General features: G+C 44.1%; 1 protein-coding gene across 1 annotated transcript in view; it reads right to left on the bottom strand.

The window, feature by feature from the left end:
* Positions 1-15,366, bottom strand: part of PHLPP1 (PH domain and leucine rich repeat protein phosphatase 1) — a 205,779-nt gene that overhangs the window by 12,623 nt on the left and 177,790 nt on the right. Inside the window, exons 12-14 of the mRNA XM_059409789.1 lie at positions 13,504-13,666; positions 4,634-4,764; positions 274-378 (exon numbers count right to left, since the gene is read on the bottom strand). Of these exons, the coding sequence (XP_059265772.1) occupies positions 274-378; positions 4,634-4,764; positions 13,504-13,666 (399 nt within the window). The remainder of the gene's footprint in view (positions 1-273; positions 379-4,633; positions 4,765-13,503; positions 13,667-15,366) is intronic.

Here is a 15,366-nt window from a genome sequence, read left to right as displayed (position 1 = left end):
TCAAACCGGAGGCTTTCTGCAAACCCTGGAATCTCCTGTAGACCGAATGTGTCCGTCACCCTGTCTCCTAGCAACATCCTCACAAAGACAAGAGTGTGTGATGCCACGCATGGCTTAGCTCACTGTTCTTGGAAGGCCTGAGGTGGCCTCCCTTTGGGGAATCCTGCTCAGATCGCTGTGACAGGAGGCCAAGTGTGGGCTAGCACTGTGTGTCTCCCCCACCACTGGAGGGGGGCGGCCTCGAGGTGCTTCTCAGGCCCAAGTTTCACCCACTTGTTTTTCACCCCTGAGGCTTCGGTGTAGCCGTGGCTCCAGACAGCTGGGGCTCCAGATGCGTCTCCCGAGGAAGGCTGATCAATCTTGAAGCAGCGGATATTACTAATGAGAGAAAAGGAAGGGACAGAATCATTAAAATCAAATCTGTGTGAAATGCTACCTTTCTTTGAGAAACAAAAACACCTGCTAAGTACTCTGTACTTAGCATTTGTGTTTAATGCATCTAAAATACAGCAAGAACTAGCTACTCAAAGTGAAAACAAAGAGGCATGAAAATTAGTTTTTATCAGCATCCTAGGGTGGTGATTTGAGACCTTGACACATCACACTTGGATGGCTACTGCCTCCTGGGAAGGAAGAGGCCGGCTCTCAACCTTGGTGTAGAAAACACGACATTGGGTATATTCTTAAAGCATGAACACCCAGATTTGCAAAGTACGAAACCTGAGCCACAATAATACTGTATTTGAATGATTTGAGGAAACGCCGCAACATGCATCCTCAAATCCAATTTCTGCCCGTATCCCCCCTTCCGGTATTTCACAAATACTGAGGCGCTTCTGATTCCTTGCTCACTTGCAGCCGTTCGTGCTAAGATGAATATAAAATTATGAAATAAAGGGTATTTCAATAAATCACACACTAACTCTGTGAATGTAACTGGGAGACAAGTCATGTTGCCTCGGGGTCACATGCCACAACTGGACGGAAGACAAAAACTCGAGAACTCTTATTAAAAACCACCCTACTAGGAGGGATTCTGTGCCCCCAGACACGAAGTCCTACAGCTGTGAAACAGTTTTTTTTTTTTTAAAGGCTGGCTACCACACCGTGAGATAAATCCTACTTACTTATAAACTGCCACTAGTTTTTCCCCCCTGTTACATACACAAGAGAAAAAGCTTACATATAATCTCTTAACACAAACACTTTTGTCATGACCCCAAGAATTTAACTCCAAAATACAACAAACACTGAATATCCTTCAACTCTAGCAAGTAAATCGATATCTAACTGCGTTCATGCTGATTCTAGAAATAGCTGGTAGCAATTTCTTTGAAATTTAAAAATCTTTCGCGAAAGAAAAGTTTCTACTCTCAATTACCAGCAGACATTCATTCTTCCCTTTATCCTGCACTGGAAAGACGCCAACGGAAAATCCTGAAGTAAAACGAATACCTTATTTTATAGCAGAGCTATATACCCTCTTTTCAAAGTTTTCAATCCTAACAATAAAAGAGGGCATTTGAAAAGACAGGCTGGCATGAGCTGCTGTTCCTATGGCCGGGCACTAGATCTCACCCATGCAGAACAGTAAGCAAGTGAGATGCTTTCTTAAGGCCTACCCAAGGTTCTCATCACATCTGCGCTACCTTTTGGAATTCCAGAGAAAAATGGAGGGCTCATTTCTAAAGATATTTATACTTTTTATAGAACTCAGAACCATCAAAGAAATAATTCCATTTCCTAGCCTGAAATTAAAGAAAAAATAATCCTTAAACGCCCCCACCAGTCCCTTCTGGTGAAGCGGGTGTTTCGCCCTCTCTGCCGAGCTGAACAGAGCGCGGCTGTGCACAGGGGTCAGACATGAGCTGAACATTGACTCTTGCATGTCTTTAAGTAAGTCCAGGAGAACACGGGCGCTGGAGCTCGGTCACACAGAAGAGCCACCACATGAACTCACCGTGGCTGGTGCCCAGTAACCAGGCCAAGCCTCCAGGAGCACAAGAAATACATTAGACATGGAAGCTCTCCCACTTTATGAGAAAGCCGCAGCCTTCTTGCTGTCAAACAGAAGGCAACATGTTTACATAAAAGTGTTACAATTTCATTGTTACCTTTTTAAAATCTGAGAACCCATGTGTTTCTTTGTAGCAGCTCAGGCCAATCCGGCATCATGTTCACCACAGAGACTTTAACAAATAGATTTTTCTTACACTTGTGTAATAGTGGGGTAATTCTTTTTTCTAATTTTCTTTGTTCTAATTAAGATTCTCGCTCCTTCTGCCCCTCCCCCTCCGTGCTCTTGGACATACTCTCACTCAGAGAAAGTAATGGTGGAGGGGGATTATGCAGAAAACCAGGTGACATCACGAGTATTTCCCCATGGCATTTTACGTTCATCCTAAAGATAATTAGATATAGCGTCATGACTACCTCTGTGCCTAAAATGAGCACATTTCTGGTTATTTTTTAGAAATAATAGAAACAGAAATAGAAAACCTTGGTCTAAGTATGTGAATATTTTAAAAAGCTTGATACAGATTCAATACATTTTAAGAAAAGTTATGTCAATTTACAGTACTCCAGGGGTACCAATTTGAGGGAGGAAAATGTTATTTAAATATTTAATATTTCCTTGATATACTAAGGCTGAACATCATGTTTTCATGTACCTATCTATACTTCTTTTGTGAAATGTTAATGGTCTTTGCTTGTGTGCTGAGTACTTATAAGAATATTTTCTGTCGAGAACATTAATACTTTTATTTTTTCCTCTTTTTGGGCCAGTGTTTCTTCTTAGTTTGTCAATTGCCTTTTAGAGTTATCCTTGATTCCTTCTGGAAAGAAATTTCAAACTTTTCTGTATAAAACATATTTTTAAATATTTATAACAGAAATATCACACCGATCTTTATATATTGATTTCTCCTCTTGTGAGCCCTGCCTCCCACCTACCCCCCCAACCCCGCCCATATTTTCTGGCCTAAAAAGTCATATATTCATAGGATTTCTTCTTATTCTAGAAATGATTTCATTTTATAGAGTTAACTCTTTAATTTAGCTGGAGTTTATTTGGGTGTGTAATACAAATTCAGCTTTCTCCTCCAAATAGCTATATCCATTAACTAATTTTGATATAATTATTTTTAACACAAAATTTCATCTATTTATAAAAATATTCAAAAGTTGCCTGTATAAAGATGAAATATATATTGATAATCCATGCACTTTAGTTCTGAGAAGCCCCTTGGCAAGTAAGTAGGCCGTCCTCCTCATCATGTAGATGAGAAGACTAAGGTCTGTACAGACTCAACGATTTGGGCCAAGGCTTCACATGCTGGTCAATGGTGGAGAGTGCCTAGGTCCCCTGCAGCTTCCCTACGACACTCTACTTAAGCTCCGTTCTTCAATTATATATTGAAAAATTAAGTACCTAAAACCAGCAGGAACTAATGAGGCCTATTCTATCTAGAAATCACCTTGAGTGATGTTCAAATTTTGGCTTGCACTAAAAGCCTAGGATAATATTAATAGACCACTAATGCTACTCGCTTTTAAAATTCTACTCTTCCTCAGTTTTTTCTGAGATAATGGCATATGACTTTCAACAGCAGACAGTATAACAGGGTTTAAGCATAAACGGCAAACATAATGACTACTGTGTATCAATGTCCAAGACTTAAGACCGGCTGCAAATAAACAGTAAGAATTCCGAAAAGTGTAAAGGAGGTAATGAAGACCATCCATAATCCTAGGACCCAGAGAATAACACTATTGTAACACTTTGTTTTCTGTCTTTGCAGGCATTTTCCAGGTGTACACAAGCACACACACCCAATGCGCACATATTTTGCAAAAAAGTGGGAACGTACCATACAACCTCCTTGTAAACATTCTTCTCATTTAACATCATCTGCAGAGATCTTTAGAGTTAGTAATGTAACTCTACATCATTGCTTTCAATGGCTACATAGTATTCAGTTGTGAAGCATAATTCAAATTCTCTTGACTTTTAGAGTTCTGTGATAAAAAAATTTTTAAATACATCTTTTCTAATGAAGTTTCCTTTAATGTTTTACACAGTGAACTTGTAAGTCTCCATTGACATCAAGAATGAGACTGTATCAAAGAAATTCTTTCCCCAAGCAAGAAGATAACTTAGCAGGCTCTAACTACCCCACACTGCCACTTTTGCTTAAATAATCTGGATTTTAGTTGCACACTGTACATTTTCCCCACATCTCGCATCTCCTTCCAAATCATTTCACAACATCTGCATTAAGCGTCACACCATGTTACCAGTAACTGCGATGTAAATTTAGGTCTTGGCTAGTCATCGCGCTCCCCTTTCCTTCCATCCCCTTCTCCCTCTCTGTGTTCACTATTCTTGTTCTCTTTTTGTCTGGATACTTCCTCGGGAACGTTCTGACAGGACACTTGAGTTTCCAAGTATTCGAAATTGGTTTTGGCCTTCCACGGTGGTAAACTACGGACTCACAAATCCCCTCGCACGTGTGCAGGTACAGCTACTGAGTCAACAGGTCCCTCCTATTCTGTTCAGCGTTTTCTCTACGTTGTAAATCCCGCCATCCGTGAACACAGATGGGGCCGCCGTACGCCCCAGAACACTTACTTCAGCAGTTCCAAGGTCTTGTGATCGAGGGCAAGTCGGGGGTTTCCCGTCAGGTCTAGTTCTTGCAGTTTTGGAGGCAGGTTTTCTGGTAAAGTGACTTCGCTCAGCTCATTACAGCTCAGGTCCACGCACTGAAGGACGAGGGGAACAGGAAGTGAGGGCCTGGAGGGGGTTCAGGGGCTCTGTGCTCCCACCCGCTGCCCTGAGAAGCGTCGGACCAGTCACTGCCACGATGCTGGCCAAGTGCAGAAAAACAAGGTTGTCTGCTACCCTCCCGTAAACACCTGAAACAGATTTTGCTAAATGCAGTTAAAATGTTTACTGTCTTTGACTAACGCAGAAAATTTGTGTTTGTTATTCTCCCCATCTTGATCCGTTTAAGCTTATCTCTATATTAAAAAGTAAGTATTAACTGAAAATCCTAAGCCCGGTTTTTCTCCTTGCTCACAAAATCTCTGCACCTGTTATGGCCACGGGGGTTACAGTTATCACATCAAAATGGAACAGTGAAGGGCTTTCTTAAGCCAAAACACTCGTAAAATGAGGAAAGGCAGGGAAACATCCAAAATGAGAAGATAATTCAAAAGAAGTTAAATAAATTGGTAAAAGACGAGCTGGTGGACATGCCTACTATACACCAAGGGAAACAGGCGTGAGTCCGACACGAAGCCCGCCCTCCAGGCATCCACGACCTGAACTCTCCCACAGCTCCTGTCTCATCTCATTTGGAAAACAGCCACAAGAAGGGTCAGCGTATTGATTAGAATAAAAATTAGGTGCTACCTGTGAATGGGGAAAATACATCCTTTCTCACAAAACCTTGTAAGGCTTAAATGAGGGAAGCCCTAAACTGAGGGGCTGCGTTTGTGTGACGGGAGCAGGGAACCAGGGTAGAAGGCGGCTCACCTGATTCAAGACAGAACAAGAGTAATTGGCAATTTTTCTGGATAAACGAACATGTAACTCACAATTCAGCAGAATGTCCAGGAAGCGTTTGACGATCTGGCTTGGGACAGTGGCTTATTATAATTTAAGAAAATGCCTCTAGAGCCTCTTCAAGATTTTAAGATGGTTTGAAGGGCAAACTGTATCCAAGAATTTTAGAATCTTAAAAATGGACAAACTCATTTTTATTTGGAAAAATTCTTGTCTATTATGGGTTGGGGAGGGACAGAGACTGAATAAAGTGAAAACCTGCATTTTTTTGAGAAACAGATTCTCAACCGACTCCAAATGATGCAGTGTTTCCAAACTGCTTTATACCCTGTTCCCAAATGGAAGCAACGGTATAAAATTATATTGAAATTTAAAATAGTTACTCTTTCTTATGAGAGCATTATAACCACGGTACAAAAAGTTAGACCAGCAGAAAACCTTAGAAAAACCTTAGAAAATCTGCCTGAAATGCAGCACCCTAACACAACCAGTGTTCCTATTACTGGATTATTCATATAAATCCAAACTTAAAAAAACGTAATGGTAGGCACGATTTCATCACATTTCACTTGTTCCATATCTGCACTCCCAACACCTTTGAGACCCTTAATACTCTAAATACATAAATTCACTTAACCTAAACACCAGGGAAACTCTCCTCTGCTTTTTGTTCTCCTTTTCCACTCATAAATAATGGTTGCATTAACAGTCACCTGGACTTCAGTGAAAAGCTGGGAATACTTATTACTGATGGGCCATTCGCCCAGGACATCCGTCAGCACAGAGAAGACAAATGGTACCGACGCGATGTGCGGCGCAGTGATGAGACCCGAGCTTACGGGCTGCCCTGCGTGACTTAGAGCAAGTGATCGGCAGAAACAAATTCAGGTCAGAGCATGCACTCCAGGGAAAGACTAGAGATCTTTCCGAACATGACTGAATTTTATGAAACTGATAAGCAACATTTTTCTAATGTTACCTAATGGTTTAAGCTTCCACAGTTGTGCAGTTCTAACTGCTCATCGTTAAATTACGAAATTATAAAATGAGTTCAGTAGGGTATTTATTTCTAAAGACAGTGCGGGTGAAATAAATAATCCTCTCAGGGGTGCTTATCAGCATGACGACCCCCGCACCCCCCGCCCGGACACTTCACGCACTGCAGCCAGCTCCTGTGTCCTGTCCCATCGTACGGGTGCTCCCGGGAGCCCTGGGACCGCATCCCGCCTCTGCTCCCGTCTGGCTTCCCTCTGAGCCGCCCCCCACGGTGCTGTCAGGTGACTCTGATGGGCTGTATCCCATCTGATCGCACTCCGTCTTGTCTCTCAGCTGCCCCCTACTGCCTTCCAATCTGCCACCAGACTCCTCGGTCAGACAAGGCCCTTCCTCCGCACCTTTCGCCACCAGCTTCCCCGCGCTCCGTGCTCGGCTGCGGCGGGTAATCATCCCAGCTCTGGTTCTCACGTGTGCCTCTGCACAAACTACGCTCTGGGGCTGGGATGCGGCGAGCTTCTCTTGCCTCCCACCTGGTAAAAATCTGCCTTGTTCTTTTAAGTCTCAACTCAGTGCCACTTCCACTAGGACCTGTTTCAACCGATGCCCCTTATTTCGTCTTTCCATTAGATGACGGTCCTGGGAACCGGCCCGGCGGCTTCTCCCGCGTGCTGAGTGCTGGGCGGCTCGGAGAGCCGATGCCCAGCGAACGGTCGCCTTCCAGCGCGGAGCCGGCACACAGCCCGCTGCCCCGGGACGGGCGGGGAGTTCTCTGTTGAACCGAGATACCTGAAGGAACCTTCTGAGAAGGTTCTCGGTAATTCGGCCAGGATGGGAACTGAGATGCACGTGCTTAGGTTAAATTCGGTCTGGAGGAAGTGCAGACAGTTGTGCACGTCGAAGATTTGCTCATAAAAATTACAGGACGCTGGTACCCGGCGCTGACCTACTGGCATTCACATAAGAGGTAAATGCTCTACTTACAAGGACTATTTCCCATTTTTCTAACAGTTCTCAACAAACTCTTGTTGGCTGAGTGAGTTTAATGGCTACCGCTGGGAAAACAGAAAACTGGGGGGTGAAACTGGAGAAAAACACAGTATTTGCATAGCCTATGTCATTTAATGTTTGTTTCTATATTGTTTAATGCACTAAAACTTTCTTGAAAATACGTTGTTAAGTAGAATGTTAAATCTGCCTACCACATGACTAACAAAGTTACCTTTCCCTCTCTCAGGCCTATTCTCGGACATAGCTTACAGAAATTACTTGGCTATCACACAAAATTCTGGAAAGAATACTCAAAACAGAATCATCCAATCCTCGGAAAAAGTGAGATAAGTCATAGTTGGAGGAACTCATGACTTAGAGGAAAATTACTGCTAATACACGTTTCGCTAAGAGCACAGGGAAATAACCAGTGCATCTTAAAGAGAACAGATTTATTATTTAAGTATAATTATCACCAAAGTTCCAATATCTTTATTATGTTTTCCTCACAAAGCATTACTAAAGACATAGGCATGTCTTTTTTTAAGATTTTATTTATTTATTTGGCAGAGACAGAGCACAAGTGAGCACAAGCAGGGGGAACAGCGGAGGCAAATGCTGAGCAGCGAGCCTGATGCGGGGCTCGATCCCAGGCCATGGGATCGTGCCCTGAGGTGAAGGCAGCCACTCAGCCAAATGAGGCACGCAGGCATCCGGCATATCAATTTTTAAAGATGACTATATATTGTAGAGCACGAGTGGGAAGGGCGGAGGGACAGAGAATCACAAGAGGACTGCACACTGAGCACGGACCCCGACTTGGGACTCGATCCCGGGACCCAGAGATCCTGACCTGAGCTGAAACCAAGGGTCGGATGCTTAACGGACTGAGCACCCAGGTGCCCCCTGTGTATCTGTTTTCACAGCAGTGTGGGCTGGAGGACCTGCCGGGTCACTGCCTGTGCTGCCCGCACGCAGCCGTTTCATCTCCTAGCTCCGAGCGACCACAGCCACTTGCTCCACGCTCCGGGGCACAGCCAGCCCCTGACCCGCCACCCTGGCCACGCTGCCCCACAGCTCTGACAGGTGCGGTGGCTGGGGGGGAGGTGCGGCTCCCAATCACCTCTGCACTCCCTTGCCCTCACAGGGTGAAAGCTGCTCATGTAATTATTCCTGTCCTTATTCAGACATGTATATTGTTTAAACTACCCCACCTTTCATCAGGGAGTTGCAAAAGACCTTTAATCTTACATAAAGCCTCCTTCTCTATTACAAATACTGTGATTTTTCTCTGAACAGTTTCACTGATTTTCATTATGAATTCATTAAGCAAATAAATGCAAGAAGTCACCCAAAGGAACATTGATTTGGCGCCTACGAAGCGGTAGAGGATAAGCCAGACATCAGGGATCCACAGAGATGATAGCCCAGCCCCCCCCTCCCTGGGAACTCATAGGCCAGAGAGAATAAACATCCTACTCCAGCAGCGGATCAACACAGGCACAAGTGTGCACCGTTGCAACAGCAAAGGGGTCACTACTGACACCTCTGAGAGGGCTTTCCAGGATGGGACTTTGGTGAGGCATCAAAGTTAAAGGTAATGTTAGGAGATCTCCTAAATAATTATTACTGACCCAAATTCTAGGACCATAAGGTTTCTGGCTTTCAGATATGCCAGGTAAATGCCTGGAGGACCTTTCAGGTCTGTGAGGTCAGCTACTCTACCTGGTAGAGGTCCCTATCTGTCTTCATTTGCATTAGCCTGCTTTGGAAAGAATTAATCCCTTTTCTTTCATCCTTTGACCCAGCCATTTCCCCGGTTTCTTTGCGTCTTTATCACGAAGTGGGATCTCGCTGTCTCATCTCACCTTGAAACAAGAGCGAACAGTTTGACTCCAAGGGATAGTCAACTTCTGCAACCTTTGTTCTCCAGAGTGTGGCATATTAAACATACCTCATGCTTCACGTCCCGGTGAAAATAACACAGATCCTAGAGATGAGTTCACTCACCTTATCTAAGTTGTTCTTTACTGCCTAGTACAACATGAAAATAATCTTCTGAAGAATAAAACATTTAAAGATTATCCAGTATTGGATCTTGATCATCCAGTAATTAAAATCAAGATGCCACAGGAACATGCTACATTTAAAACAGAAGTTGCTGATATGGTGTCAAAACTACAAATTTCACTCACCATATGTGTCACTGATTCATCTACTTAAACCACACTTCAAAAGAGGTTAGAGTAAGTCCCTAATTGGAAGTTACCCAACTAGTATCTTCGGAAACCAAGTGCCATATTCATGGTCACCTTTGCTATCTAGATTCATTATGAGTCGCCAAAATGTGGACTTCAGCTCAGGACCAGCCAAGCCAAGTCTGAGTTATATGGTGACTCCAGGGTCATGTCGTCTTCTCTAGCTCACTGAGAGCTGATCTATGTCCAGAGGGAAGCCTGTATTTTAGAACCAGGAGAGAATATAACCTGCTCTGGGAATTCCGGACTGGAGGTAGAGAAGATTCATCTGAAAATGCTAAACAAAGGTGAGGACAGTAAAACCAAGGAACAGAAGTACTCTGACTTTGGGTCCACTTGGGCTCACCAGAAAATTCTGAAAATACACGTTTTCCTACTAATAATGTATATGACCTTCCTGCCCAAGTACAGAAATCGATCTCTGAGGATGAGCAGATCTCACTGGAAGTACCACAGTGAGAAAAGGCCAGACCTAAATTTTATCCGAGATTAGAAGGTACATATGGTTTCTGTTTTAGGGGTATATGAATAATGGCTTAATTTTTCAAGTTAAATAAATATATTTTAGCACATATATTTTAGTGCTAAAATATATTTTAGTAGGGGAACTTGTTTACCCTTTCAAGTAATAATTGGCTTTGAAGCTTTGGTAACAAAGCTATGAATAAGCACTTTCCTTTAAAGTTTTAAAAGATGAGGCCACCCGGACAGGACAAGCTAGTTAAACATACTAGGGCCTCTCCCTCTTTAAATCATGTTCCCTGCTCAGCTTTTATAATTGCAATGATCGTCATACCTTTTATGAACTACTTCATGATTACTTCATTTTCAACCAGCAGTAGGAATATCACCTAGGCTTATCAACTCAATAATAAAGTTTTAGTCCAGGCTCAGTAGGTCAACTTAGGACATTAAAAACAGGCTCATTTAGAGCTCGGTTTGCAGTGGGGATGCTCATGGGTATTTTATCACTTGAGATACAGCACGTCTTTTTACCAAGGATTTTCTTTTGGGTGGTTTGAATGTATGTAAATACTTACACTGCAATTTAAAATACTGCCATACGTCAGAACACTGACATACTCGTTCAGTTCTAAAACAACAGAGCTACTACTTTATAAACGCTATCTGCCCAGGGCTGCAGAATGTATGCTTCTGTATGTCCCGGATCATTGATACAGCTCATCACCACTCCCACCCCAAAGAAAACCCCCAACAACAAGACCTCTCTCTACTGGGAATGGAAGAGCTGGATCAGGAAGACGGGACATGGGGCACCAGGGAGGCTCAGTGGGTTAAGCATCTGCCTTGTCATGATCCCCGGGTCCTGGGATTGAGCCCCACATCGGGCTCTTTGCTCAGGGGGGAGCCTGCTTCTCCCTCTGCCTGCCCTTCTCCCCACTTGTGCATGCTCTCTGACACATAAATAAATAAAATTACAAAAAAAAAAAAAAGAGGATATTACTAACACACAGAAACTGCTAAGATATAATATGTGGGACAACATGAAAAATCAAAGACCAAAAGAAAGAGAACCATTAAAAAAGCAGTACCAGGGGCTCCTGGGTGGCTCAGTGGGTTAAGCCTGTGCCTTTCGCTCAGGTCATGATCTCAGGGCCCTGGGATCGAGCCCCGAATTGGGCTTTCCGCTCAGCAGGGAGTCTGCTTCCCTCTCTCTGCCTACTTGTGATTTCTCTCAAATAAATAAATAAAATCTTAAAAAAAAAAAGTAGTACCCGAAGTAAAACTTTTAAAGGAGCTGTAGTCAGGTGCGGACAGAAGTCAACAGGGGAGACGTTCAACAGAAATAGAAGGCACCAACTTTAGAATCCAGGAAGCCAAGAAGAGTCTAGGAGAGAATTCATTTTCACAGAGCAAGAGTCAGATTTTGCACACTCTAGTCAAAACCTGAAAAGTTTAAATGTCTACATGTATCTGTATTTTTTTTTTTTTTGTATCTGTACTTTTAAACTAGATACTTTAAAAAAAAGAAAAGAAAAGAAAAGAAGAGAACAAAAAGAGCCTAACCCACAACTCAGAGTCCCAGAACGTCAAAGCCAGGAGCAGGAAGGACGAGCAGCCAACGGGAGGTGCGCGGGAGGCTCTTCCCTTCTTGCTCTGGGTCCGACCGGCCACCGCGCACGGAGGTCCCTGTGACAGGCCCGCGCAGGAGAGGGCACAGAGCGGCCCCAGGGGCCCAGCACAGGGCAGCACAGGAGCCCTGGGGAGCTTAGCTACTAGGCTGGTGCTGCAGGCAATGACATGATTGTTTCAGCAACAGACTCCCGCGTTTTGCTGCCCCGCAGCCGGAACCGATGCTCTGTATAATCAGCACCGCAGCTGGACCACATCCCGGGCCGCAGGAATCACAGCGAACCTTTCCAGAGTTCTCGCTCCGGCCACCGCGAACGTGCACACGCGCTCCTCCCTGTCATCCTCCCAGCCGGGCCGTGAGGAAGGGCCGCGCTTGCCCTCTCGCAGCAGCTCAGGAAGCCGCCGCTGGGGTCCAGCTCTGGGTCCGCCTCTTCGCCAGCGTGGAAGGCACAATGTGGGCAGTAAAAGTTGACCCTGGCTGCTGGCTTGTCGCCCAAGTTCTGCACTGCCCGCGATGTAGCACACGACAGCGCGCTCGTGGCAAACACATCGCAGGCTGCAGCACACACATGCACACACTGAGGAAATGGCACGTGCACACCTCGACCACGCAAAGGTACAAAAGCGGCTACGATGAAAGATTACGGGGGCTCAAGTGTCCTCCAATGTCTGCACCTTGCTTCAATCTGAGACACAAAGCCCCCATCGCAAAGTCCCTGAAACACGAAGAGTGGCCGAGTAGGATGCCTTCTGCTCCCTTTCAGATTACAATGTGCTCCAGGCCTAGAACCGCTAGAGTTCTAGAACCCTAGAGTTAAGTTTCATTAAGCACAAAACCAATGATCAAAAATACTAAGATGCAAATGAAAAAAATCCATGCTATGTAAAGAACTTCTTACTTTTGTGCCAAAAAAACACGCATAAGAAGTTGTCAGACGGCTTTCATTCTGGTGCCCTGGTTTCACCCTATGATTTACCCCAAGTCAGGAGTCAGGAACTGCACACTGCCTCTGCCCCCAATTTGCTGTCTTTGGGTACACAAATCCCTTCATTATTCAGCACCCCGATATCAAACGGGAATAGCATCTGTTCTGCTAATCTCACTAACTTGAAATGAGTGTTCGGCGGCAGTACTGATGCCGTATCTGTGTGGGGACTTACTACAGACCGGGTTGCCGTGGTGTTGGGTGCTACTTAATTGGAGGGAGTCTGGGCCCACGTGTGCATGTGCTACTGTTAACTTTTCCAAACTGTGGTCAGAGTTTGAGTGACATACTCTTCGAGCCTCTGACCCAGCCTGGAAAGGAGGAGGACAGCATTGTTAGACAGATGGGACAGAGTTGGGGGACTCTATGGTTAGCCTTAATTCACACAGCAAGTATGGACAGAGCCCAAAATAGAATCTTCCCAATTCCTAATCATTTTTTTTTTTTTTCCTCTCCCTTGTTGACTCGACAGGGAAGCCCAGGAGTTAGGAGGATGGAGCACGGAGGACTGAGCCTTCAATCTAACAAAGGTGCAAACATTCCGGACCGATGAACTGGAGGAAACAGCTCTTTCCTGACCCGCAGCTGGGAGTTATGGGATCAGCCCACATACCTTGATTTCCGGGAGCTGCATCACCTCAGGAAAGACTTCGATGCAGTTCGAATGAGCAATCACGGTGTGCAGGCGCCGGCAATTCATGATGGTCGTCGGGATCGCTTTCAGCTTATTCCCACTGAGGTCGATTTCTTCAAGCTCCTCCAGTTTCGCCATTTTACTAAAAAAGAGAAAATCCAAGCGGGAGGGGCCAAAAAAGAATCATAAGGCAATTTAAGAAAAAAAAATATATATATATAAAGGGAATTTACTATGAGTCCAAAGATTCTTTAAAGGATGATGTGTATAATATACAGTGTTAACTATAACAGAATTACAAAAAAGAGATTCCCTTGTAATAGCCATGTTAACAAACAGGACCATTTTTCAGTAGTTTCTGAGTGTTGAAGTACTTTAATACCTCCTTTTGTACTACAGAACAGAAACTACTAACTTCATCTCTTCAAATGAAGCCAAAACAGGAAAATGGTGTCCCTTTCCTTTAAAACTCTGTGTGTGAATTAAGGTATCCCAGCAATAATCACTATGCTATGTAGCTTAGTCCAAACGCCAATAAAAATCCTACTCAGGTGGGTCAAAAGCCAGTGTAAGTGCTTTAAAAGAACTCAGTCTGAGGATTTCTTTGTATTGCACTGAGAACTCCAGGGGGTGAAGAGGAGAATGGGGCTCTAGATCACATGAAGGTGTGCTTTCTTCTAAAACCCTACTCCCCAGATTCCTCTGACATCATTCTTGATGGTAGCATGGTGGGGAATATCATCTGGATCCTTTCTCGACCTTCTGGTGGTGCCCAAGTTCAAGCCACTCCCTAAAGAAATTTTTCCCATCTCCCATTAAACATCTACAAAAGCAGACTCTCTCTAACCTCACTTTAATAACATGCCCTAATGTATCAAACACTTTTAAGAATGTCTTTTGTCGTTCAACCTTAATCTAATAGTGATCATCATCATAATAATAATTATAGTAACTGAATGAAGAAAATTTCAGTTAGGGTTTCTCGCCCTTTCTGTAAATCTGGAGGAAATAACCTTCTACCCCTGCAATCCTGTAACAGCATCTACCACCCCTCGGACTCTTTCTATCACTGGTGGTGCTGGATCTTAAAATCCATAGGATTCCCAGTGAGTGTAACTTAGACTTATAACCTGAATCATTTAGTTTACAACTGTCGATACCTCCTCTGTTCATTACGGCTGCAAGTGTCCTAATAAACCTTTAAAAAAGTGAGCAAGAAATCTTTTTATTACTTTTCTTCCTGTCATCTCTCAAATATAAAGGCTATCTTATGTGCTTATCTTGATAACAAATATATGCTGGAGATACAGTAAGAACTAAGTTTTTATCTGACGACATCAGGTCCTTGGATATCCAAGCAGCTGACACAGCATCGGGTGTGCTATGGACACTGCACACGTGGACACGGATGGAATCCAGCTCCCACTGCCTGAATCTGGGAGACTATTACTTTTTGGAAAGGAATATGGAGAAGTCAATGAGTAATGGGGCATGAAAATGACTGAAAGTATAGAAATCAGGCCCAAGAGAGAAAAAGTTAAAGAAGTTTCCATCCGTCGACACATAGAGAAGGCGCTCACAGGGCCGGACCACTGGAGCGTGTTCTTAGCTCGGCAGCTATCTGCACACTGCCGACCCTAGGCCAGCCCTCACTGGATATATGGGCCTGATGGGGACCAATCACAGCTCTGACTCTTAAGGAACTCGGGGTCCTCAGGGGAGTTCCTGAGCCACATCACAATCCCCAGGGAGACTAAAATTACAGCAGAATGGATTTTTATGAGGTGCATAAAAAAATTCTCTGTATTTAGGCTGATTCTAACTGGCATGGGTCACGGCATC

The sequence above is a fragment of the Mustela nigripes genome, chromosome 8 (genome assembly GCF_022355385.1).
Source record: "Mustela nigripes isolate SB6536 chromosome 8, MUSNIG.SB6536, whole genome shotgun sequence".
In the NCBI taxonomy this organism is placed as follows: domain Eukaryota; kingdom Metazoa; phylum Chordata; class Mammalia; order Carnivora; family Mustelidae; genus Mustela; species Mustela nigripes.
This window is presented reverse-complemented; position numbering and strand designations above follow the sequence as displayed.